The 27,174-nt window shown below is 37.5% G+C and overlaps 1 protein-coding gene across 9 annotated transcripts in view; it reads left to right on the top strand.

Annotated features, from left to right (window-relative positions):
• SYNE1 (spectrin repeat containing nuclear envelope protein 1) overlaps nucleotides 1-27,174 on the top strand; it is a 288,954-nt gene that overhangs the window by 194,111 nt on the left and 67,669 nt on the right. For 6 of the 9 annotated variants that reach the window (XM_041470094.1, XM_041470092.1, XM_041470093.1 and 3 more), the window contains 15 exons: nucleotides 3,511-3,678; nucleotides 4,420-4,581; nucleotides 5,690-5,884; nucleotides 9,885-10,058; nucleotides 11,852-12,043; nucleotides 16,242-16,376; nucleotides 16,984-17,090; nucleotides 18,134-18,284; nucleotides 19,095-19,229; nucleotides 19,390-19,545; nucleotides 20,336-20,545; nucleotides 21,878-21,979; nucleotides 23,719-23,838; nucleotides 25,330-25,530; nucleotides 26,742-26,915. In XM_041470094.1, coding sequence (XP_041326028.1) covers nucleotides 3,511-3,678; nucleotides 4,420-4,581; nucleotides 5,690-5,884; nucleotides 9,885-10,058; nucleotides 11,852-12,043; nucleotides 16,242-16,376; nucleotides 16,984-17,090; nucleotides 18,134-18,284; nucleotides 19,095-19,229; nucleotides 19,390-19,545; nucleotides 20,336-20,545; nucleotides 21,878-21,979; nucleotides 23,719-23,838; nucleotides 25,330-25,530; nucleotides 26,742-26,915 — 2,382 coding nt within the window. The remainder of the gene's footprint in view (nucleotides 1-3,510; nucleotides 3,679-4,419; nucleotides 4,582-5,689; nucleotides 5,885-9,884; nucleotides 10,059-11,851; nucleotides 12,044-16,241; nucleotides 16,377-16,983; nucleotides 17,091-18,133; nucleotides 18,285-19,094; nucleotides 19,230-19,389; nucleotides 19,546-20,335; nucleotides 20,546-21,877; nucleotides 21,980-23,718; nucleotides 23,839-25,329; nucleotides 25,531-26,741; nucleotides 26,916-27,174) is intronic. The other 3 variants (XM_041470095.1, XM_041470091.1, XM_041470089.1) reach the window with 3 other exon arrangements.

Here is a 27,174-nt window from a genome sequence, read left to right as displayed (position 1 = left end):
TAATGCATAAGAAGGATTTTTCTAGTTTTCTATAATTTTAGATAATCAGAATGTTCTCTGTGAAGTTGACATACAGTAGAAAGACATCTATATATTTCAACATAGAAGTCTTATGACACCATTGATTAATAAAGGAGTTAAAGGACCAAAAGCAGCTTGCTTCCTAAACAACAAAGCTAATGCCAGTTCTTTACTTTTCTCTGAAAATGTAAAACAAGTCAAACAGCTCCAGTCACTCAGACAATAAGGAAAACACAGTGAACATGCTGTTGCACCATAAGCGGACACCAAAATACAAGTTTTAGAATAAGCGATTTACTAGGGCAAAACTGGAAAATATTATGTCTTTCATTTAGCAGAAAATTTTTGAGATAAAGTTGATGCTGTTATAAGAATCCTAAAAACTTAGAGCTGAAGTTTTCTTCAGTGTGGTTAATGTTGAAATGAACTGCATGTATTGAACAACCAGCGGAAGAACGTTCCAAAATGCAGTGGTTTACTTACAAAATTCTTAGGTTCACACTCACATGAGATTAAGACTAAAGAAGCTATGAAACTGCCAGTGCTGGTCATGATGAATGCCCAGGGATACTTCAGGAGAGAAGGTTGGTTAAAAAACAATATCCTAGATGTTAGTGAACTAGGAGCTCAAATGTAAGTTATAAACATTTTGTATTTTTACAGCAAATCAGCAAAATAAATTCAGAAATATTTTGTTTTAATAAGTAGCCAAAGTTAAGAACTAATTTCTCACAGGTAGATCGCCTGCAAACTACCAGAAAAAAAAAGTGAGCATAAACTCTAGAAAATGAAGAATAACATGAGTTAGTTCATAATCTCATGTTAAACTAACATGAGTTTAGTCTTTGGAAAAATTGTAAAACTCTTCTGAAGAGGCAATTGGGGAAGGAAAGGTTATGTTTTAAGACTACTTTTTAATTCATCCTGAATAACTCTCTGTAGTGTTTCATCAGTTTCCTAGCATCTCTTAATGGTGAAACATAGCTGGTCTGAATTCAGACATCTACACACTTTATTTACATTTCTGACAAGTAATGAAAATATAAAACAAGTGACTACTGCTTATTAGTGAAATAATGAGGATATATATTGAAATAGATTAAAACAAGACCAGAAATACAAGAAAGTGACAATTCTAGCACTACCATAAGTTAAAAAATGGGTTTTTTCTGAAACTCCTCCAAAACCAGCAGGGTGGGGGGAACTATAAAGGTGTTAATGTTGGAAACACTGAGGAATTTCATAATAAATAAAATATTATGTTAACAGTCCTGAAATGCAGATAATTTTGATGTTTAGCAAAGACAGACACTTTGTCTGTGCTGCAGTACTGAATGAGAATCCTTTGAGGCTAAATCTCCTTGCACTTAAACGAAGATGCAATTGATTAAAATTTGACACGCTTTTTAAAACTTAGTTTCCTGATACACAGTGCAGAGCATTGAACTGGAAAAGCTGAAGTGTTGGCATGATGCCCTGTAGGCCACAGCTGATCCTATGATTTTAGTCTTATCCAGTGGGTCGCTGTTAAATGCTTTTCTATCTCCTTGTACACAGCCTACTTAAGGATTCTTTCTCTTTCCGTTATGAATACTCATCGAGGTTACACCAGCCCTTGTTACATGTATTACAAAATCTAAACACACCCTTTGCCACTGCATCTAACAACAAAGCTTGACCACTGTTCATTGGCTACTTTTCTTAAGAACAGCCATGGGATATTAGGGCCTTTATAGAGGAAGCAGAATCTTTTACTTGCATGAACATCTGGATTCCTGCTGTCCTGATGTGAAAGCTTGCCAAAGAGAAGCTGCCATGTTGTATACTCTAGAAAGCAGTTGGCAAGATGGGGAAAAGGATTGCTTTTCCCTCTCTGTGAAAACAAGGCCTTTATTCTGAAAACCATGTTAAGAGGTCACAGAAGCACTGGTCTTGAGAGGGGACTGGCAAAGGGCTGGAGAGTAGCTGCAGGCAAGGCAAAATGAGAAGTTGCCTCCACTGGTGCAATTTTTCACCATTACTTGGAAAGATCACTTCTGGTCAGAGTGAAAAATTCTGAAATTGCAGTCCTGAGTGCTGTGCTAAGCTATTACCTATTCCATGCTAGCTCCTGGACATTATAACAATATCATAATTTAATTTTTTAAGTTTCCCATTTATTATCTTTGAAGAAGTACCTAATCATACACTTTTGGTCAGTTTTATGGGAGTGATCTGGTTTCTGTGCTCTTCCAGAGCTTGTCTGGTTTTATTCACATATGGTATTAGGTAACACATTTGCATTCCATTCCAGATTAGGATCCTTCTTACACTTTGAGCTCCAGTACCCCAGAATTAGTCTTGTTTAGTACCTAACTTTTGTACATCTATACAGAATCATGGAATGGTTGGGGTTGAAGGGACCTCCAGAGATCATGTGGCCCAACACCCTTTGTCAAACTAGACCATATACAGCAGGCTGTCCAGGGCTTTATTCAGGTTCATTTTGAGTGTCTCTGAGGATGGAGACCCTGCAACTTCCCTGGGCAGCCTGTTCCAGTGCTCAGTCACCCTAACAGTAAAAAAGCATTTCCTGGTATTCAGAGGGAATCTTCTGTGCTTCAGTTTGTGCCCATGGCCTCTGTTCCTGTCAGTGAGCACCACTGAGTCTGCTTTGCACCCTCCCTTGAGGCAGCATTTTTCACCTCCCAAATAATGTAGTGCTAACTGTCATACATGATTTCAGTTTTAAATAATCCTTGTCATCAAGTCTGCTTTCCTGACCTAAGTATAGGTACTGTACTTGTTTCCTTAATTCTGCATTTTCTGTAGATGTTTTCAGTTGTCATCTGCAACAGTTGAAGAAATCTCCATACACTAAGTATAGAATTTCTGGTGAGAAATAATTCCGCTTGGAATTTTCATTGGTGGTTTGAACATTTTCCCATTTCCTTAGCAATTTTGGTCCCTTTTCTGAATATCTTTTATAAGTTAGTTGAGGCTGCCTGTTTGTTTGAAAGCTTACAATAAGCTGATGCTTCATACTCTTTCTTGCCTCATTTACCAGTCCTTCAGTATATTCCTTTTAGGCTCTTCTGCTGCTCTCTCTGTGACAGTGTTATTAGGTTGATATTTGCCACCTACAGTACCATAACCCTCTGTCTTTTGTGGTAGGTTTTCCCCCATGTGCAGTTGTAATGGTGCTGGAACAACACCTATTTATAGCACTTCCCATCACAGCCTTTCTGTGATTGTCCGCAGTTGCCTTCTGCACCTCCTAGCTAATATGGACATGAAAAAAATGTGTCCAAAATCCTGATCATAGTGAAGGTCCAAAACATGCTCAGTCTGCTACTATTAAGTATTGATTTACCGTGTTACTAAGAGGTTTCCTGGTGGTTTTGGCTTTGTGGGCTTTATTTTAATGGACATATGCAGTGGGACAGTATTGGAGGATAGCATGCAGTATCTTTCTTTTTGAAAGTGCAATAATGTACTTCGTGCTTGTAGGACATTGCTTATTACCAAGCCTTATCTGCTGAACAGTTGCAGACAGAAGCTGCTAAAATTCAACCCAGCACCTCAGCCACCCAGGAGTTTTACGAACCAGGCTTAGAATCATCTGCTAGCGCCAAATTGGATGATTTGCAGCGTTCTTGGGAAACACTGAAAAATGTGGTAAGTTTGCATTTGGAGACTTCAAAATAGTTGGCTAGCTTGTAGGGAATAAAATTCAAATAGCTGGCTCATGTAGTCTTCCCTGCAGTTTTTGGTTTTCAAATGGTAACTTTAATTGTTAGTTTGGATATATTATTTCCATTCTTTGTTTGAAAGCCTGTGCAAGATGGACATCTGTTAGTAAAAATAAGAGTCATTAAAGCTGATAATTGGCTTCAGAAATATTGACTGTTGACAGACTGTATTCCATAATCTAGTAGGGATATCCAGTCATGCTGGATGAGTAGGCAAAGAAGGCCCAGAATCCAGTTTCTCCAAATACTGAATCAACACATTTCTGTATAGTTTTGCAGCATAATTTTTCAGTGATTTATGAAAATGGTCAGTCTTGATCACATACTATAAATTTTTTTCGGAGGCACAGTAGCTGTTACGGGGTATTAGGACCTATGTGTCTAGCAAATAGTGCATATCCATGGTTGAGTGCATGAAATCGGAAATAATGCATGAGAATGTGCATAGGTTTTCCCTTCTTTATTAATGTCTATTTCTTTTAAGCAGCAGAACCTAGAATTTTACTTATGAAATTTAAAGTAAATAAATATTTTTAATGTGGATGTTTTGCTTTGTAGTTTATACTCTTGAAAACTTGTTGCAAGTTTTTTTTGCTTTAGTGTCTTAAGCCTAGGGACATATGAAGCAGACTAAATAGCAGAATTTATACCTTTCATTCTTCTTCAGATCAGTGAAAAGCAGCGCACACTCTATGAAGCTCTTGAACGTCAACAGAAGTATCAGGACACACTCCAGTCTATATCCACGAAAATGGAGACCACTGAAATGAAACTAAATGAGAGTCTGGAACCAGCCAAAAGCCCAGAGAGCCAGATGGCTGAACATCAGGTAAAATATTATATGTGAGGAGGACAGGGAGAGTGCACATTGCCTGCATATCTTTGGTTCTGTTTTTTAGACAGTAACCTTCTTCATGGCTGGATACCTCAAATATATGCATTTGTTGCTTGAACCTTCTTTGTTAACTGTCTTTCTTGTCTTTGTGGGCTTCCTGCTGTTCTAAAGGTGGTGTGATGGGGATTCTTTTAGTAAGGAGCCTTTTTGGAAAAAATGGAATAGATCATAAGTTTGTTCAATTGAATCAGCAAAAGCTTTTGTCCCACATTGTGTCCAATGACAGCTATATATACTGTTCTTCAGCATCATTGCTGAAGAATTTTTATAATGTTGCCAGATTTACTAAGATCATAACCAGTACTGATGCACTGTATATTGATCAAAATAAATTGTTCACCTTGCTAAACAAAATAAACCAAAAGCACACAAAAATTCCCTCACAAGGGAAGTGTCAAGAAATTATGATCTGAATAATAACAGAATACTTTATTAAGTAACGCATCTGACATAGGTCTGAGTTGTAATCACCTAAGCTTTGTGATAGCTTGAATTTATCTGGTCTGTCCAGATTCAGAGATTTATTCCATGGTGCAAAAACAGTTCCTACTCTTATTCTTATCCTATGAACCAGTTTTCAAGATACCTGTAAAATCTCTGAATATTTACAGCTATTGCTGAATGTTCTTCATCCTGTTAGAAAGTTTTAGGCTAGAAGCTGAAACATGCCCTTATTTTTCTCTCACAAACGCACACTCACTTACTTGTTCATTATCTTTACTGTGAATACTAGAATGCCCTGCATAATTCATTGGAAAAATAAATTTCCAATTTCCAAAATAATTCCTTGTGATATGTTTGAAATTCAAGATGCGTAATTAAATCTATATTTAAGTAGCCAGATACATGATCCTGACTCAAGCTTCTAAAAGCAGGACTCAGTCCTTATGGAATACTGGTAGTAATGGTCTGCTCTACTCTGTGTTCCTGGTTCTCCTTGAGATAGTTGTCTTGAATTTTATATTTAGTCTAGGTCTCCTGATATACTTCCTTCTCACTGGTAAGTGAAGCAAATGTATTCTCTGCTCTCATTTCTTGATAGGCTTTGATGGATGAGATTCTAATGTTGCAAGAAGAAATCAGTGAGCTTCAGACATCATTGGCCCAGGAGCTTGTTTCAGAACCACTGGATGCAGAAGGTGCTGATCAAATGGCATTGCAGTCCACCCTCACAGTCTTGGCAGAGCGAATGGCCACAATTCGAATGAAGGCATCAGGGAAACGACAGCTATTAGAGGTACAAGAAAAAACATCAGCAATATTGTTAGTCACCATTAAAAAAAAAAGTAATTTTCAGTTCTGCTTATTTCTCACAATTCCTTTCAGTAATAAATAAGCATTCTTTTTTTAGTGAGACCCTCATCTTATTGCTAAGGGACAAGCAGCCAGAAAGAATTTGGTACACACAAATATTATATATGTTCCAAGTTTCTTGTGGCTATATATAGCCATATGGAGATATATATATACACACATGCACACACACACACACACACATATATATATATATATGTATATATATACTTGTATGTGCGTGTGCATAAATGAAGTACAGATATTAAAAGTCACATTGTCTACAATATGCTTTTGCGGAATCATCTCTCTAAGCTGCTAGACAAGAGAAGAGGGAAAACTTAAAACAAGAAACAGCTCCTCTTCCAAATCTTTGCCTTGTCTATGCTCATCTTCCCAGTGATTTCCACCCAAACCTTTTTTCATGAAAGATGCACCCTTTTATTTCTTTGCCTACCAACTTTACCAAAAATCCTTTAATACTAAGGGAATTTTTACAAGCTCTTTACAAATAGAAATGTTGCTGCATATATTATACAGGTGAGAGCATGCAATCATGCTAAAAATGGTTACAGGTTGGCTACTTTGAACACTGCAGGGCAACTTTATTTCTGTACTGTTAAGAACTGCAGCAGTGAATTCAGAAACACAGCAACTACTGCCTTCATATTTTCCATCATCAATTGATTCAGAGAAGCAGAGTGAGAATTGGCTGTGTGGATCTAAGGTGTGGTGCTTAGTGACCAGCTGAGTTCAAACCAAGACACTGGATTACAGGAGAGTCTCAGTGTGCTTCAGCTGCTTTAGTTTTGTCCAGTCACCCAGGACAGTGAACAGGTCATTAGAAAATATCTTTTTTAGTTTTAAAATAGCAAAGTTGCACTAAGCTTTTCCTTCCCATAAGAAAAATAGCTTTTAATTAAAAATTAAAGGTTGGAAGTGGAATAGGGGATCTTGATGTTTATAGCTTGCACTCCATAGAGGATCTAACAAACATCTTGGTAGCAGTTAGGAAACGCTAACTACTAATTTTAAGATAAATCATGAGTTATATATTACTCTTAACTGTGGTTAGGATACTTTGACACTATACCACAAGTATTCCCTAATATCCTGGTTAGGAAACATAGGATGTATGGACAACATTCAGTAATTTAACCTGTGTACTTTATAGCTCTGATTTCACAGATAAAACCTTCCAGAACACCCCAGGTAAGTAAATGTAGAAATAAAGATAAGAGAAGTGATAAAAATATTTTGCTGGTGAGGGTGAGGACTGATAATATTGTTCTTTCTGTGGACCTAATTCAAGTAACTAGCATTTGAGAACTGTTCAGGTCTGGATTATTTAAGACATCTAACAACTATAATTATTCTTTAAATTGTTCTAACAGCAATTTTTAACTTTTTAAATTGAAATTGAGCATGCAGAAAAGCTGTGCAAACACTTCTTTGTGTGATGAAGTTGCCCTGAAATTTGAGTCTGAATTTCCTTACGAAGTGTTGTTGGTTGACCCTGCCAGCAGCCAAACATCTACTCTCATCATCCTCCTCTCTACAGAGATAGGTTAAAAATAGAAGACAGACAAAAAGACTCATGGATCAAGATAATGACAGCTTAAACAGAGTAAGGAAGAACTGTCCATGCAAGCAGGGAATGAGGAACTTATTCACTACTACCCAATCAGCAGGCAGATGTTTAGCTACTTTCCTGGAAAGCTCAGCATGTGTTTCTTGGGAAGACAAACACCATAACCACAAATGCCCCTCCCTTTCCCTGGGCTTTTATTGATGAGCATGATCTCATCTGGTGTGCAGTATCCCTTCGATCAGTTCAGATTGGCTGTCCTGGCTATCTCCTCTCCCAACCTATTGCCCACCCCCAGCCTATTGGCCTTTGTGAGGGGCAGATAGAAAGCCTTTATGCTGTGCTCAGCAGTAGCCATAACATTGCTGTGTTATCAGCACAGATTTAACCACAGCTGCAAAGCACTGTACAGGCTGCAATGAAGTTAACTCCATCCCAGCCAGATCAAATACAATCTTTTCCCTTGTTCCATAATATTTGCACCATGCTTAGGTTTCACATTATCTGATACAGCTAAGTATCCTCTGATCATCCTATTTGTTTTCCTATCCATGAAATCCCCTCTGTTCTCTCCAGAATTCAGTGTCTCTCATGTATTGGGGGGCACAGAACTAGACACACTACTCCAGGTGTGGACTCACCAGTGTTAAGTAGAGGGCCAAGATCACCTCCCTCATCCTGGTGAGAGCACTCCTAAAGCAGCTCCAGACACCACTGGCCTTCTTTTGCACATTGTTGGGTCATGTTCAGCCTGGAGTCCACCAGGACCCCCCTTGTTCTCTTCTGCCAAGCTGTTTCCATCTGCTTAGCCTCCAGCCTTTACTTGGTGCATGGTGTTGCCCCCCTGAAGGTACAGGGCTTCACACTTTCCTTTCTTCCTGTCAGCTCATTTTCATAGCCTTTCGGGGTCCATCTAGATGGCAGAATAGCCCTCTGCCTATTATCGCCGGCCAGGGGCTATGTACAAATCACAAATGGGTTGGGACTTCTGAGGAACATGCCTTGACCTATTTTATTTTCCAGCATCAGTCTCATTACATGGTTATGACAATGGGAAGATGCCATCAGCTCACATCCCAGGCAGCAGAACAAGAACTTAATGTTACAACTTACTTTAAAAGTTTTTTGACCAATCACACAAAGCAAAAGCATATTGACAGTAGTTCCATCCAATCACTATAAGTACACATATCTTCAGCTAAAACAATGCTTGCTTATTTCAAATACAATACCTGCTTGTAAGCCTTAAAACACAATGCACAGAGCTCTATTATTAAGCTTAGAACTTCCTAATATCTTGCTAGATATACTTTTCTGCAGCTTAGGGAGTTATTCTAGCCAAGTGTTAATACACAGACCATTGTTCTATTTGTCCTCACTTTTGTACTTCTTACATAATTTTTCTGCTGACCTGTCTTATGGCTACTACTTAGCTCTAATCACAGTTCTGCTGTCTATGAGGCCTGCCTTTTGCAGCTTTCTCAAAAACCTTTTATTTTATGGATTCCCACACCTATCAGCCACTCCTCGCATTTTGTGTCATTAGCAAATTTGTTGACGTTCATAACTGGCCACTCACTAGACTTTGTGCCACTGATCACTGTACCCTGGTCACAGGTGTTCAGCCAGTTTTCAGATTCATATGGGACAATTAAAGGGTGAGCAAGACTTTGCTGATCACTCCCTGTCTTTCCAATGGAGGGATGAGCTGATGGATGGACCTGGGGGCATCTGTGTTGCTGTAATATCAGCAGCCACTGAAGCTTAAATGTCCTTCCATACCCCATGGCTTAGGGATTCTCTGAGAGGCCAGAGAAGGTAGACGGCTCTTCAGGCTACTCATTACCCATGTGACTGTACCAAGGCCCCACCCGTACTTGGTTTTGTCCTTGAAGTACCCCTCTTTTGAGAGACAGTAAAGCTGACTAACAGCCTGCTGCCAAAAAAGGCAAAGTTGCTTTCCTTTCCCTGCAACGCATTCTCAGCTGTGCGTATTCCTTTCCTTCAAGTGCATCTTTCTCCCTAAGCAAACAGTGCTGTACTAATTGAGCAAACTGAATCATGTGTGGGGAAACCAACAGGAGAGCAGAAAAAGGGGGCAGAAAAGACCTCCCCTTTAGAAAGCTGTAATAGCAGAGTTCTGCTGAAGAAAGTAGAAATAAAATGGCTGAACTGAAACAGAATTTCAGAAAAACACACTCAGCAATTGAAAGAAATAATGTTTTGTAAAAGATAGGTCTTAATATATCTTAGAAATCCTGCATAGGATTTGTGCAAAATAGAGAGTAACGACTTTTTAGAAGTGACTGTTATGGTTTATTTCTCCTAAAAAGTAAAATATAATTTGTACCTCTAGGAAAAACTGAATGAGCAGCTTGAAGAGCAGCGGCAGGAGCAGGCTCTTCAGAGGTACCGTTGTGAAGCTGATGAGCTTGACCACTGGCTACTCAGTACCCGAGCATCGCTGGACACCGCTCTGCTTCCTGCAGAAGAACCTATGGACATGGAAGCACAGCTGGTAGATTGCCAGGTAAAATATTAAGACAATTATTTAGCTGAATGAGCCAGCATATTTGTTGAGAAGTTTCTGAGCTCTTTAGCATCTTCTATAAGCTTCCTCAAAGGTTTGTGAAACAAATGTAGCCTGTTCTTAATTTCTCATTAGAGATTGCAAACAGCACTTTGGAAAGCCCATGTGAACATAGCAGTAGGAAAACAAAATGTCCTGACTGCAGAAAGATTTTAAGTTCCATTCTTTCAGATGTAATTTTGTTTACCTTTAAAGGCATTTTATTTTCTTCACTTACTGGTTTTGCTCTCTTCAAGCTGAAATTGTTGAACAGCTCATATGTCAGGTATGAAAACACCTGCAGTGTACTTTCCTACACGTCCTTTTCCAGCTGAAGAACATACTGGCACTAGCCATGATGCCTGGGATAGTGCTGTATTTTCTTCAGGAACAATGCTTACATGCATGCAAAAATAAAAGATAATCATCAGTATTTGCTGGTTTTATGGCTTGAAGATGAATCAACTCAGAATGTCAAAACAACCAAGAAAAGACATGTTGCTGCAGTAAGAACTTTTGCAAATACTTTTATTAACAAGACTTAGGTCATTCATAAAATCCAGGTTCTCAAATTATTGGGAGTTTTCTATTTTTAAATGATAGTTTAGAATTATATGATCATTATATACAACTTAAAAAGAGACAAGAGACAGATGGGCAAAAGATCACTTTTCTTATTAAAGAATGATGATCTCAATTATTGTAGGCTAAATGAGAGTTAAGTTTCATGCAAGTCAGAAGAATTTTCACTGACAATGCTTCATCACTGGAATTTTCAGTCTGCTTAGTCTCAAGAGGTCTTTCATCACCTGTCCTTGAGAGCCCTTTGTTGTATGTAGATAAACCCTATGAACTTTAACCAAGCAGTATTTTTTTTTTTTAATACAGTCTGTAGGAAACTCAAAAAGAAAAGTTTACTTTGTGATAGAGTTCATACTGCTTTTCTTTTGCTGCTTCTTAAAACCTTAACGCAGTAAGTTTTATATATTTTTCCACTTTTTAGAGACTCTGGCAATCTTATTCTGCACGTATTCCTTCAGGAGAAATATTTCTAAATTCATACTTGACAGTTGCTATGGAAACAAAAGCATTTGATGTCAGGCTAAGTTTTTGAGCAAGACTTGTTTGAGCGTTGAATCTGGGAGATCAAAATATGCACAATGTCTCTAATACATGAATGGTTAATGGAATGTCAGGGAAGTAGCTTTTGAGAACAAACATGCCAGAGATTTGTCACTTTAAGTCTCTCCTTAGACTAAAGAGGATTATACAGAAATCCTTAAGTCCATCATGCACCAATCAGAAAGAGCAAATAGTGACAAGAGAAGCTTATCAACACAGCCAGAGCAACACATAGGAGGAGGTAGCAAGCACTTGACTACGTGTAAATGAAAGAAGAGGAAAGAAGTAGCTCTGGCTGCGTGCTTCATTTCTTGTCATCAATGGATGTCCATATCGCTTCTTAGGCTTTACCTTTAATATGCAAATAAAGAGCATCTCCTCTACAACAAATTATTTCTTCCAAGTAACTTTTTAATTTCCTATTTTGAAAATGGTTGCAAACTGAAATGGCAAATACAAACATTTGCAAGCATATTCTAAAGAAGTCTGAATGGGACTGGAAGCCAAAGCAATGATAATCTGACTTTCTCTTAGTTTGGACACGGGTGAGGTAGGCCACAGGTCATCTTGCCTGAAAACATCACAAGTGCTGGAAAATGTATGAATTTGGGTCTTTGTTTTTGCTGCTGCAGAACATGCTGGTTGAAATAGAACAGAAGGTTGTAGCTTTGTCAGAGTTGTCCGTGCACAATGAGAACTTACTTATGGAAGGGAAGGCTCATACCAAGGATGAGGCAGAGCAGCTGGCTGTGAAGCTCAGGACACTGAAGGGCAGCCTTCTGGAGCTGCAGAGAGTGCTCCACGACAAACAGATCAACATTCGGGTGAGTGGCTCCTTCCAGCTGTTCTCATGGTGGGCAGGAGTTTGGGGATTTCATAGCAACTTTATGCAACTGGGAAAAAGAGTGAAAGTGTTGCACGGATTCAGCTTGAGTTATTAATCTTTAGTTAGTAAATGGAATTATAGCTCCAAAATAAAGAACTGTCTAGAAAGCTTTAGTTGATAATTTTCAAGTTAACATTGCTTTTTGGTAAAACTATCCTAACCTAAGTATCTTCACTGAAAGGACAATAATAAAATAGATAGGTGATTAGCTTGGTCTGGATATAGTCTATTCCTGTTTCCAGTCTGTTTAGATTGTGTATGGTCTGGGGCAGGATTACTCTCCCCAGTCGAAGAATGATCCTAAATATTTGCTTTTTCATGGTGTGCACAACGCAGTGAACAGGTAACATAAGGGAACATTTTAATTATGGCTAATACTTGGTGGCAGCATTATATAAAATACAACATTATATAAGCAAAAATTCATTTAACCTCAGTCTTGCCCTAGGTTCCTATTTCTAGCAGCTTTGGTCTGCTCATTGCCACTAATTCATTGTATTTAACAGTTGCTTTTGGTCATTCTTTAGGTCAAACTAGCATGTGGAGAACCGAATACATACAAGAAACCCAACCATGTAATGTGACTGACTGGTTTTGAATTTGCTTGCCCTGCTGTGACTCCCTTCCCCCTCCCCCCCGCCTTTTCTTTCACTTCTTTTCTTGGCTTTGCTGTGCAAATTAAACATGATAAGCTTCAAAGATTTCTGGCTTGTAATGCAGATTAAAGTCTGCTGAGAGGTTAGCTTGAAAAGTCACTTGATGTTCTAAGAACTATTTTTAGTCCAAAGCAACTGCATAGCTTTAAAACTTAACATAATTTCAGAAAAATAGAGAAATAAAAAAAAAAAAAAAAAAAGAGGCCCCCCCCCCCCCCAGGTATTAGTTCCTGTTACCTCTAAGATGAAGTGACTTTAATGTTATTCTTGCTTATTAAATCTCATGACTAGGCAAATGAAAAGTTATCAACACCATGTGGGCACATGATACTTTGTTCTCATATATTACCTGTGAAGTGGAAAGGCATCACACAGTTTGCTAAATGTAACAATATTTTAAAATGCAGTGGTGTGATTTAGTTTACTTAAACTCTTAAAATAGATTTTTGGATGGTCTTCTAAAATCTAAAATAACAAAATAATTTCCGGATGTAGAATATGAATAATTTAAGAAGGTGCGTGAATGCAAGACTCAAGTTTCTTTATGAATTTCAAGTCTTTATTTGACTTCTTTTACAGATCATGTAAGAAAATAAACACAGGCAGTATAACCTCTTCTAATCTTCACTGAGCAATTTTTTTCAAATGAGGAGTTCTATAATGTCATTTTCCAAACACTAAGGAGGACTAAGGCCAAGAGCATCAGATGCCCCAAATTCTGTCCAATGCCAGTATTAACATTGAGAAACATTACAAGCTAACAGCACTGTTGTTCATGCATGTAAAAAACTCAGATTTTTACATGTCTCCAGATATTCTGATAATAGACCAGCCTCCTCCCAAAAGAAGGAACCTCCCAAGTAGCCCTGGAAGACTGTTATAAAGACTGAGCTATATTTTCCTTAAAGGATATTTCAGCCTGTCTGTTATCCCTGTGCACAAGGCTCTTTAGGAGTCAGTATGAGATACTCTGACTTTCACTTTTGGAACAATTTCAGTTTTCTTCTAATTTTAGTTAATAACTGTCACTAGTAATACAGAAAAGGTGACTTGGACATCAACTTCTTTATTCATTAAAAAAAATTAGTGAAACTAATCAGAAACATGGAGTGTTCCGGACTATAAAGTCTCCAAAGGTAGCACTTTGATACACAAAAAGTATTGTATCTGTTACTGTTTATTCTCTGGTTTAGAGGCAATGAAACACAGACTCGTTAAAAAACAAAGCAGTAGAACAGATCCTGCAATAAAAAACCCTCAACAAAACAGATAGTGTTTCTTTACTTTTTATTGCAAAGGGTGTGTGGGGAGGAGCGACTCCAGTTTCATAAGAAAAAGTGTACCTCATATAAGTTTGTATAATTCTGAAATCCTTCGAAAGATCGATTTCATCACAATCATCTTCAGGGATTTTCCATTTATTTCTGTGCTAGACTGGACAGTAGCTGGGAAAGACAAGTTCAAGCTCGTACTTTCCTGGCTGTTTAAAGAAAACAATACAATTCCTTCAGACAGACTTCAAGTGAAAATGCAACTGTAAATGCAAATGTAAGGTTTTTCAAACTTTCATTCTGTAATTTGACAATGATAAAATCTGGTTCACAAATACTTTTGATCTAAAAAGTATGCACAGTAGCATATTTGAAAAACCTCATTGCATCAACAAATACCACAATCCCTTTTACACTCCTTGCTATTGCAGGAACCATGAGACTATTAATTATATGTCAGTATAATTCCAAAACTGTATCTTCTCATTTCTCTTCCCAGAGAAAAAGACCCAAAATGTAGCTGAAATCAACCAGCCCACTCAAATGCAAGGAAGAACTAGATACTGTTCTCTAAAGAAATTTAAAAGTTGAATAACTATGGTCCCTAGAGTATATAAAATTAAGCAGATTTTTTTCCCCCCCAATTTACAGAAACATTGTCTGTTTCCTAATACGTAATAGAAAAGCTATACTTCCAGATCTTCTTTACTTATCACATACTATTTTCTTTGACCAGTCTGACATTCTGTAATAACACAGTTCACACTCCAACTACGTCAGCTTGTCTAGAAACTTGCTCCTACAAAGAAAAGTATCAGAGTTTACCTGCAAACCGGAACCTTAGTAAAACAAAGTTATTTCATAAAGCAAGGAAATAACTTGCAGCACCAGTTACTTGTTTGTTTTGCACCTCTTAACACTGATCAGTCCTTTCAACTTCAGTGCACTTACCATCTCCCAAAATTAAAATCTTACACCTAACCTTCTACTACTTAGCAAATCTCTGCCACTGTTTCAGTGGCTGGTGCCAGGGTAACTGGTGGCAGAGGTCCATCTCAGCTGTTAGCATAAGGAGCACCAGCTGGGGCAAGTACGATTTCTGCACCCACCTTCTGCCATGCTGGTCCCTGTCTGATTTGAGAAATATCACCTGGAAGGCAGGGTGTCTGTGGTTTGGAGAGCCTGTTTTTGAACCATTTGGCAGTCTTAATCCATTTGGAATAAAAGCTGAATTGTGGGCATAATAGGAATCCTGCAAAAATGAAATATATAAACAAAATGGGAGAAGTATTAAGCCCCAGTATTAAGCTTTCTTGAAGCTTTCAAAAAAACCAAAAAGGTGCAAGCTCTACAATCATATGACTGCAAGAAATATTAAATAAGTCCAGGGAGATGTGTACATCTAAGTAGCCAGGCCTACATGTCTGTGTGTAACATAAAGCCAAGCATGTTAAAATACCTACGTTTGAATACATTGGCTGCTAAAATTACTTAAACTTACAGGCAGCATGGACTTTTGAAGCCAAGAAGTTGATAAAACATTTTTTTGAGCTATTGAGGCATTTGTTCTTTTTTGCATTGCTTACACAGAAAGCCTGTCTAATCACTCATGTTGGAAAAACGTGGTAGAGATATGAATGGAAGGACCTGTTGCTTTTGCTGTGCTGTTCTAACATTCTGTGGTTTGATCTCTCTTACTTTCTCTGCTGTTCACATCATTTCATCTGCTGTTTACCCAGTGTGTTTCTGCCGAACATAGAGTTATGTACTTACTGATAAATAAATATTGACCAGAATGACAACCAGAATTTTCTCCTTTTCAACTAGACAAAAAAAAAATTGTTTTAATTAGATAAAAAACCTGGCAGAAACAAACCACTGAATCCCTGCATTGCTGGGTAAAGCTGCACACTCCTTTGCAGATGAGAGCTGGTTTTTAGAAGCAGAACAGTCTTTAGAAAAGCATCAGTCCAAGGTCTCTGACCTGTGGTCTTTGATTCTGCTAAGTGCATGTTTATTTTTACATTTTTAGGGATGCTTTTCTTGCTAATAACCAAAAACCAGTAAAAGTCAGAAATCTAAAGTCACTGCTCACTTCAGAATTTACATGGGCCAGCAACTTGTGAGGTTTTGTGTAGATGAGCTGAACCTGTCTGCTCTCTAACAATGTAGGAGATTTTTTTTAAATCTTAATGTCTCTTTCTTAAAGCAGGGATCGTTACAAGAAAAGGAGGAGAGTGATCTGGACTTCATTTCCTCACAAAGCCCCAGTGTTCAAGAATGGCTGGCACAAGCAAGAACTACTCGCTCACAGCAGCAGCAGAGTACCCTGCAGCAGCAGAAAGTTGGTGTTCTGCCTTTCTTTTACTCCCATCTTTAGATTGCATTTAATGCTATAGCTGAGCCACTCTTCTTAATATATCCACTGAAATATTAATTTTTACACTGTTTCATACTCACTGCTTTGGTAATGATGCATCTGAGTTCCCTGTCTTACATCTGTAACAGGCAGGCAGGTTAGACTTGGATGACCATGGTCAACTCACATAATCAGTAGTATAAAATTTGTCCATCAGCAGAATAAAATTGAATCAACCCTTTAAGTTACTCTAAGGAGAGATGATAATACTCAAAATAATAGCTTTGTCTTCATACAAGCAAAGATACACGTATTACATTATATATTGTGTTGAATGATTTGAAGATATTCTTACTTGGGTAGGTTCCAGAAACTGCATTGTACCAGTTAATTAGTTCAGTAATCCAGTTTATGTACCAAATTTTTCTGTGTCTCTGGCTGGAGATTTTGGACTACTTTTGGTGTTCAAGCAAGCCATTTCGGAAGTAGCTCAGCTAACTTTGCATGGCAGTTAAACAAGGTAGACATATCCTTCCAAGGCAAAACCAGTCTGTTTGAGATTTCTTCTGTCTTGTGTGACTTGCTGTGCTAGGAGCTGGAACAAGAGCTAGAAGAGCAGAAGAATCTGCTTCGATCAGTAGCGTGCCGTGGAGGAGAGATCCTGACGCAGCAAAGCTCTACTGAAGGGCTGTCTATAAGGTGTGCTTTCATGTGTTGTTCCAAAAAGTAAATTTCTGTGGCTGTACTTTGTCAACCCTATGCTTACATCCCTCTTCTGCCCATTGTCCTCTAATTTTTGGTTTTTTTGTTTTGTTTTATCATTTTTATAAAGCTACTGGAGTCCTGGTTTATAATCTAGGGGTCTGATAATACAGTTACACAAAGAGTTTTGTGATAATAGATCACCTTCAGCATTTAGAAATGCTCTTTATTCTTACTAACAGGAGTCACAGTAAAATTGAAGACTAGTGAGACTTATTAGACAAGCAGTGGATCAGTTACTGTAACTGTATGGACCATTGCAGTGTGTGAATCACATCCATCTCAAACATTGGCATCTGCCATTGTAACCAGATCTTTTCAGATGAGATACTCATTGCTTAATTTTATTTTTCCTGCAATTAGAAAGTATTTTTCCTTTTGAAGCCTTCTAATGCCAGAAATTACTCAACCAGTCTCCTTCTGCTTGAGGCTTACTTCTGTCAAGTGATGGTGTACTATAGAAATTTAAAAAACAAACAAACAAACAAACAAAAAACCCACAAACAAACTACCAGGCAGAAAATTCTGAGTGTGATTAACTGTTTACCAAAGCTAAAGTGATATGTTTGTCTTTCATTAAACTGTGAAGGAAGGACATAGTTCACCATTTTGAGAAAAGAGATGAGGAAAAAGTCAGATAAAATATTTATTTTAATTCATGCTTTGAATTGAAGGCTCTTTATAGGTTACATTTCAATGCAGTATAACCCCCAGTCTAGTTTGGGGATTTTTTTACTTATTTTGGGTACTTGCAGCTTCAAACCGTCTTTTCGAAAGTACATTCTATTTCATCAGATAAGAACTTCTTGCTGTTCAAACCACCCTTCGTGTTATTTTTGGAAAAATAAAACCAAAACCACCAAGTCAAAGCTTTAAAAAGTAGCACTTAATTTAAATGTAGAATTTCCAAATGGAAAATTATAACTTTAAATTATTATAAATTGTGTATTTATTAAACCTTTATGCATCTTCTGATTCAGTGAGAAGCCTGATGCACTCTCTGAGGAACTAGTCTTAGAAGGTGAGAAGCCATCATCTGAAGAACAGATGAAGAGGAAATGGGAAAGCCTATACCAGGAATTCAGTACCAAGCAGAGACTGCTCCAGAAAGCTTTGGAAAAAGAACAGCTGGTAGCTTTTTTAAATTTCTCTTTCCATTTTCCCTTTGAGAGTAGTTGTTACAACAAGAGGTACAATATGTAGATCCATTAAGGTGCTGTAGTTAAGGCGTGAGATATGGAGCAATTTATTTTGTGACACCTTTAAAAACTGTTACATATTGGCACCAGCACTGCTTATGTTCAAAGTGATTTGAATTGCACTACCATCAGGTTAATGAACTAGAAAGGAAGAAAGAGCTCAGACAAAAATATATATCTACTTATCTAACTCAGGATAATTCTGTAGCAAGTCATCACTCTGGAATTGATCAGTACTCTGGCAACAGCTTAGAGGAAAACTGTTATTTTCAGTTTGACTTTATTGGATACATTCAATTCTTGATCTTAGTGGGTGAGGAATTTTAGAAGGAGTATTTTTCCTGAAAGAAATGGGGATTAATCAATTAAACTGGGGACAAACCAAAGTCTGTATTAGCATACATCTTCCATTTTATTGTTAATAGACCCAAGTCCACTCTTCTTTGCATAAGGCTCCATTAATCAGCTTCCAAAGTTCTAAATAGCTTGTATTAATTAAAGAGTAATTGATAATATTTTTGGTAAAAACTAGTAATTTTTAATTCTGGCTACAAGAATTTATCCTGCATTTGTAGTGAACCTCCTGTTGAGTAATATTTATGCAGAATATTCATGACATGGAGCATTTGTGGGAGGACCATCAGTATTAGCAGGTGATAGCCTCAGTCAGTAGGGAATCTGTACAGCTAAATTTTGTGCCCTGTATGTGGTAGATGCATCCTAATTAGTGCTTCTCTCTCAGCAGCTTTATAGCAGACCAAACAGACTAATACCTGGAATGCCTTTGTATAAGGAGGAGACACAGGATGAAGATAAATCCTTAGTGTCACCAGTGCTGGTTGAATTGAATCAGGCCTTTGAAGATGTCTCATCTGAGGTAATTTTCAGTTGTCTTTACACCTGTCCTACAGCAAAGCCACATTAACAGTGAAAACTCCTCTGGCTATGACCTGGAAATCCAGGCCTTTCCCAAATACTAGAAGTTGGGAAGACTGTCTCGTACTTCTATGCTGGACTTCTCTGGTTCCTTTGCCCAGGCTGGACGGGTGGAGGAGACCCTGCATCTGGAACAGAAGCTGTATGATGGTGTCACTGCCACGTCCGTGTGGCTGGATGGTGTGGAAGAGCAAGTCTTTGTTGCTACAGCTCTGTTGCCAGAAGAAGAAACAGAAACCTACCTCTGCAAGCAAGAGGTGAGGAATGCATGAGTAGGAGTTTCTTTTAATTGCCAATAAGTGTGCATTTTATGTAGTGTTCAGAACAAAAGTGTTAAAATCCTGGATAAGTGACATGTCGCTGACATAATCTCTATGTAACTGCAGCATTCTGCAGTTGGCCATGTAGAGAATGTTGCAGAAAACATGGACTCTTTCTTCTGTTTAACATCTAAGGATTAGCGAACACCACAGTGTCGAAATTGGAACAAAGTGAAAAAGAGAGAAGAATACTCTGAGATATAGAAACAGCACAGGTTCATCAACATTAATTAAGGGTGAGGGAGGTGGAAAGAATTGAGTGGTGGGGGGGAGAGAGAGGCAATAGGACAAAGGAACAATGGTTTTCAACTGAAGAGGATAGATTCAGACAAGATATAAGGAAGAAATCTTTCAAAATTAGAGTGTGGAAATGCTGGAGCAGGTTGCCCAGAGAGGAGGTGGATGTCCCATCTCTGGAAGCATTCAAATTCAGGCTTGAGAGGGCTCTGAGCATCCTGATTTAGATGAAGATGTCCATATTTACCTCAGGAGGGTTGGGCTAGATTTTAATCCAACCCAGATGTTTCTGTTCCAGCACTTGTTTTCCTTGGAGCATGGAATATTTTTACTATCAGAGATTACTGTAGCTTCCATCTTTTTCTCGTGTGTGTTTATACCAGCCATGTAAAAAATTCACTACATCATTGCAAAATTGGCTATGGCTATGGCAATGTTTACCTCCTTTCCGGAATGTCTAATTGTCACTTCTGTTTTTCTACAAAATTAGTCTCTTGCCAAAGAAATCAAAGATATAACAGAAGAAGTGGATAAGAACAAGAATTTGTTTGCTCAGATATTTCCTGAGAGTAGTGATAAGAGGGTTATTATAGAAGACACTTTGGATTGTCTCTTGAGAAGACTGACCTTACTGGAGTCGGTGGTAAATCAGAGATGCAACCAGATGAAAGGACGGCTCCAGCAAATCATCACATTCAAGGTATGAGGTGTTGAAATTAACAGAGGTCTGTATCAAATGGGGATATAAAGGCGGTGAATTTTTCGTGCCAAATCAAAAGAACAAAGTTGTCACAGGTTTTTTATTGAAAAATCAAATTTCTCAAGCTATGCAAAATTTGATACCCTAATAATTACTCAAAATATAAACTCTCCACTGGAAGGCTTCTAAAACTCATGCAATTACTGTAAAGTGATAATCTTTTCTGTGCTGTCTCACCCTGCTGGCACTACAGCAAGTAGTCTGTGGAAGGTATAAAAAAATGGAAGGAAGGTATAAAAAAAAAAAGAGGAAGTCTGTGCAGGTATAAAAAATGCTGGTAAGTGGAGAAATGTGCACTTACAGAAAACTTTTCAAACAGGCTTCAGAAATGCTTTCAGATCTTACTTGGTGTCTGCCTTATCTCCTATTATTATTATTGTTGTTGTCATTATCATTGTCATTAATATATAAACCCTTTCAGTAGGGTTTATTTTTAATTAAAAAAAACATAATTTTTTTTAAAAAAACCTTTTGTCTTTAGATTTGGGTCATCTTTGCATAGAGTCTTACTGCTAGATTTTCTTTCTAACTCCCTAATCTATCCTCTGCAATCTCCCATTTTTCAATGAAAGACTTCCCTTTGCTGATGACATCAAGGCTGATGAGAATTCATTGCATTATTCTTAGAGGTTTTCAGTATTTAAAATAATTACTGAATGTAAAAATAAGTACTAAATCATTAATGCACCTCTTATGTAATGCTGAAAGTCTCAGAAAAATGTACTGATAATTTTCTGTTGAGTGCAAGAAAAAGATGATTAATTGTATTTAAGCAAAATTGTTAAGTAATATTTAGGTGTCTGTTCTGATAAAATATTCTAAAACTTTCAGCTTGTGATTAGCCCTGTAATGTGCAGAGGTCTTGTTTACTTATGTGTTATATTAGTTCAAGTTTGTAATTAAAATAACTTGCCTTAAAAAGTAAAACGAAACTTGTTTACAATCATATGCGGTTGAATAAACTGCACAAGAATTTTTTTTTACATTAAGATAATGATTCTTGGTAATTAATCATTTAATTGGAAGGCAAAAGTAGAAGTGCATTCATGGGGTATGATTTAAGTGTGAGTCCCTTTAGCTCTTAGTCTCCATAGCTGGATTTTCAGCACCGTTAAATGTTTTGTATCGGCTAATTGTGATGCTTTTTGAATAGTTTTTATGCTGTAGTGCTACCATGTAATATTTAATACTTTAAACTTCTTGAAGCATGGAATATTTTTCAGTTGTTTTGTGCTGTGATTGACTGTAATTTATTGGTTTTGTCTCCTGTAGAATGATCTGAAGCTCATGTTTACATCGGTGGCTGATAACAAATACTTACTTCTACAGAAATTAGCAGAGGCAGCTGACAGACCAGAAACAGAACAAATGCAGGTACTACCACATATCTGTCACTTGGGGAGAGGGGAAGAGGTAAAGTTTTTATCCAAAGTATAAATGGATTCTAGAGAACAGTTCCTTTAAATGGGAGAACATAGATGTTCACATTAAGTATAGGAAAAGTATGTCCAAGAGTGTATTACACATATTTATAAGTGAATAAAACAAAAAGGCACAACAACAAAAAAACCCTAGCAAAAGTGTCTCTCTCATCTCCCCAGCTGACCTAGTACCTAGTTAGGTTTATACTGGGCAGTATATGAAAAAAATAAAACTTCAATAAACAAAAAAAGTCCAGAGTTTTGCTAAATTGTTTGACTATTAAACTTTAATAAGGATCAAGGGCACTTTCCTGCTCACTGGTTTATAGTGATGTCTTTACTGTTACTCAATTTAAGTCAGAAGTTATTATTTCTTTATCAGGAATGGCCTGATGAACAATTAATTATATATACGAAAAAATACATCCTGTTTTCTTGTTTCTGTTTTGCCAGTGAGAAAAATGAATGAGGCTACTTTTTGTAGATATTTCTTGTTAGTGATGTCTGGTGCCAGCAGGTGGCTAAATGGAAGAGAGTTACCCTTCAGCTAAACAGAAATACTGGACTTTATATACCTGACATTCAAATATTGAAGGAGTATAAGTCTTCTGTATGAAAAAAAGAGGTCGTACTGTGTCTTTCTTTTCTATCACTTGTGATGCCAAACATTGGCAAAAATTTATTTCCAGTATGATTAATTTAACTACCAGCTAGGAAAACAATGTGTTAACAAAAGAAAGTGCAGTTATTTGTTGCAGAAAATCTCCCTTGGCTGATAAAACATTCAGATATAAAAGCATTGCTGCTTGTTCAATATGTGATTAGTAAAATAGAGGTAAGGCTCTTAATCAGCCTGGTGACTTCAATTGCATGAAATGCAAGTTTAGTGACTGTATTGTACAAACTCCATGCTGCTGAAAGGCAAGAGTTCTACTTCACATACATAGTTTAAAAATATTTGGATAGGAAGCTTCCAGAAAGAGCCTCAACAAAGGACTTTAAGTACAGGAATCTACCTTGCACTTTTAACTTTGTTATAATCTGCATGTTTTATTTCAGCAGACACCTAGGGATGCTTGTAGCTTCCACTGGAAAAAACTCATAACCTTCAGGCACTTGCAAATACCAGTCTGTGTTCTGAAGTTGTAGTTTTCCAATTGCAAAAGAGGAGGTACAGGTCTTTTCATTGACAGTAATGTTGGCCCCATCCCAGTCTTGAAATGGAACTACGCAGAGCTCTTTGCATTCTTACGTGGGTTCTGCTGTGCTGGTTGATTTCTTGGTGCTCAGAGATCACAGGAATGACTATTAATAAAGAAAAATTCTTTAAATGACATTGTTACATTAAAAAAATTATTTGGGGCCTCTATTGTATGGTTAAAAGCATGGAATTTCATAGCTGTGTTTGGTATATAAAATATTAAGCATAGTATTTTATATGATAGTAAAACAGCTTGTTATTAAAAATTGATAATGATATGCTTATTTAACTTTAAGAAAAAAACTGGGCTTTCCCAGCTTTTAATTAATACATTTCCTTCCTTTAAAATCCATCTTTTAAAGTTTCATCCTTTAAAATTTCAGCACACTGAAGGTGTGATTGGTACTGCAAGCAGAAAAAAATCTGATCGTAGGCCAGCTACACTACTGTTATTGAAACTTAAAACTGAGCAATGTAATTTTCATATACAGGTCATACTGCAGGCAGAAGAAGGTTTAAAGGAACTAGATGCTGGAATCAATGAATTAAAGAAGCGTATAGACAAGCTACATGTTGACCAACCTTCTGTACAAGAATTGTCTAAAATCCAGGTATGGTTCATTAGTTCCATCCTAGACCTGTCCATCCTATCACCTTTCTCACCTGTGAAAGCAAAGGAATACTTTTTATTATTCATCAGGTAGTTTAGGAAAAGGGATTTTAAGGCATTTCAGTATGTATAAAAGATTATGTTTTCTCTGGTTCACCTCGTTTTACAATTTTGCCTCTTCAGATTTTCTGACATCTCTGATATTAGCAGTATTAATTGTAAAAATCGACAAAACCATATTTTCTGCCAGCTCTCATCCACTCCCTTTTCACACAGATGACATTAATCATGTAAACATAAATTTGTCTGCTGAAGGTTCATCCCTTTTCTCACCAGAGTCTCATGATCTGTGGTTTAGTACTGTCTCACATCTATCATTCAGAGAAGGAAGGGAGTAAAGGAGGACAGAGAGTGAAGTGAGACCTGAAACTGGAAAGGTTCTGCTTTTCCTAGAACACCTCCTGTGTCAATACATGTGGGCAATTGATCCACAACTTCTGTGAACCTGTTGAAAGTCCTTTTTGAACAGTTTGGCTGATGCAAGGGAATGCTTGAGGAAATATCAAGGAGAAGGTTTATGAATGAATTTTACCATTTACAATGATGTAATAATAAATTGGAAGCAAATAAAAGAGCTGAAACTGGACCATAAACTTACTAAGCCAACTAGATAGTGATATCAATTAAAAACGAATGACTAAGAAATAAATCACTAAGAAATGTGTCTTTTGCCCATTTCTTTATCCTTTTGGTCTTAGCACCTCCTCCTGGTTTGTTTGGGTATTTCTTTTTTTTTTTTTTTTCTCAGTTTATGTGCCATTATGCTCCCCCTCTCCTTCATTACAGTTTTTGGAAAAGCCTTTCTTTGGCTTTTTCTGACAGTTTTGCTTCTCACAAAATTCTGTTTAAGGCTAGGAAAGCCAGCTGCAGTCTGAGCGTGGGCACTTTGTTGTAGCACTGGATGATCATAGAGATATTTTTGTTGTTGGAATGTCTTGTATAGATCAAAAGTATGGCTTATTTTGGTTATTACAGTAAGTTTTATGTGTCATGCTTGCTACCAGTTAGATTCTGGGGAAGGAGGGGGAAGCAAACCTGACTTTGAAATGCCTATGGTCTGTATCCATGATGGAATCCATGCAATTCTCTGCATTATAAAAAGTAAAATGTAAACAGCATCTGCATTGCATGGTAGTCACTATTTTTTGATGCATTAAGCCAAATCTTTGCTACTTACATGAGCCTTTGGAATTCTGCTATTTTTTCCCCAAATGCATGTACTTCAGAGAGTTGCAGGTCTTGCTTATTTTTTCTGTCTTTAAATGGCGAGTTAATTTATGAATGAAGTCAGTATATCTGCAAACTCTTTTTGAGCTGGAAATAAATGTTATTCTGCTAGTATTCACAGAAAGTATAGGGACAGTAAGGTTGGTTCTAGGAAGACCTGTAAGGTGTGAAATAAGACCCACCATTGTTGCCCTTTGCCCCCCAGGATAAGTATGATGAGCTGCTGATGATCATTGGATCCAGGCGGAGTGATCTGAATCAGAATATGGCTCTGAAGAGGCAGTATGAGCGGGCTTTGCAGGACCTGGCTGACCTGGTAGAAACAGGCCAAGAAAAAATGGCTGGTGACCAGAAAATGATTGTTTCTTCCAAGGAAGAGGTTCAGTCGCTGCTTGAAAAACATAAGGTAATAAACCAAGACATATTTCAGGACTAGTAATGACTGTAAGCTTGTTGTCATGCTTGAGCCCCGGTGGGAAACTAAGAACCACACAACTGCTTCCTCCTTATGTGTTCCTTCCTTGGGGAGAAGGAGAATCAGAAGCAAAGGTAAGCCTTGTAGGTTGAAAGATGAATACTAATACTAATAGCACTAATAATAAAAATCATTGCAATAGTCAATATAACTGTAATGGAAAGGAGAGAGAGAAATAAACACAAGAGAAATAAATAAATTATGTACAATACAGTTGTTTGCCACCTCCTAACTAATATCCAACCTGTCCCCAAGAAGAAGTCAGCAGCTTCCAGACAGCTCCCCCCAGTTTATTTACTGAACATGAGTCTCTATTGTATGGAATACCCCTTTGACCTGTTCTGGTCAGCTGTCCTGCCCATGGTACCTCCAGGCTCCTCATGCATCTCCTCACTAGCAGAGCAAGGGAAGCTGGAAAGTCCTTGACTTGGGGTAAACACTACTCAGCAGCAAACGAAACATCAGTGTGTCATCAACATTATTCCCATAGTAAAGCCAAAACACATTGCTGTACCAGCTACTAAGAAAATTAACTATCCCAGCTGAAATCAGGACACTTATGAAGAGCAAATTGCTAACATTCTGTTCCTAAAAAATTCAGTTCAGGAGCTTTTCAGAACGGTGGGCTAGACTGTATTTTAAATTGGGGCCAGTGAACTGTTCTGACAGACTGAGTTTCAAATGCTTTGTTGGAGGTGAACCCAGATAGATTGCATTTTGTTCATTATTCTAATAACAAGTTCCTAGTATTGTCCTGTCATGCTACATAGCAATTTCATCCACCACTCCATTTATTTTCAACAGAAATTTACATTTGGTAATAGCACCCATAAATAGGACAAGTATTTTCCACGTTTTCATTAGGCAGAAATTTTTGGGGTTGTTTATCTGATTTAAGCTGGTATTGTTTATGGAATTCGTGTGGAAAGAATGACTGACTCCTTTCTTTGAATAGACCATTGTCCTCTTTAAATTATATTTGATTTCATTAAATGCTTTGAAGTGAAAGGTTTACCTAATTCTGTGTAGATACTTGATTGTACTGCTTATGTCTTAAAATGTTCTTTTAGTGGTAATGAATTGAGTAATAATTGCACTTTCTCTTTTCTATTCTCCCTCTCCCTCACATCTGAATTTTTCAGGAATATTTTCAAGGTTTGGAGTCTCACATGATCCTGACAGAAACACTTTTTAGAAAGATGAGTAGCCTTGCCCTCTTGAAGGAAACTCAGTCACATTCAGAGATAATGACACGAGCTTCAGCTGTATTAAAGCTGGCTCATAAGCGAGGTGTGGAGCTGGAATACATTCTAGAGGTGAGAATTTCTGTGGCCTTTTCTATACTTTCATTGTGATCAGCCACCAGGATATTCTATAATGCTGATTTCCTGTGCTTGGACAGAATTGATGAGCGTCAGTCCATTTTGTCATACACACAAAGCACTGATAGGCTACACGCAGTGCGTCTTTTCTATTTAAGTGTTGTGACCTTCAGGTGGCACAAGTTGTGTTCCTCTAAGTCTAAAGAGTTGCTTAGCTTTATCTGGTTAAGGAGAGCATGACAGTTTTATCCAT

The sequence above is a fragment of the Pyrgilauda ruficollis genome, unplaced genomic scaffold (genome assembly GCF_017590135.1).
Source record: "Pyrgilauda ruficollis isolate IOZ18807 unplaced genomic scaffold, ASM1759013v1 scaffold24, whole genome shotgun sequence".
Classification (NCBI taxonomy): domain Eukaryota; kingdom Metazoa; phylum Chordata; class Aves; order Passeriformes; family Passeridae; genus Pyrgilauda; species Pyrgilauda ruficollis.
This window is presented reverse-complemented; position numbering and strand designations above follow the sequence as displayed.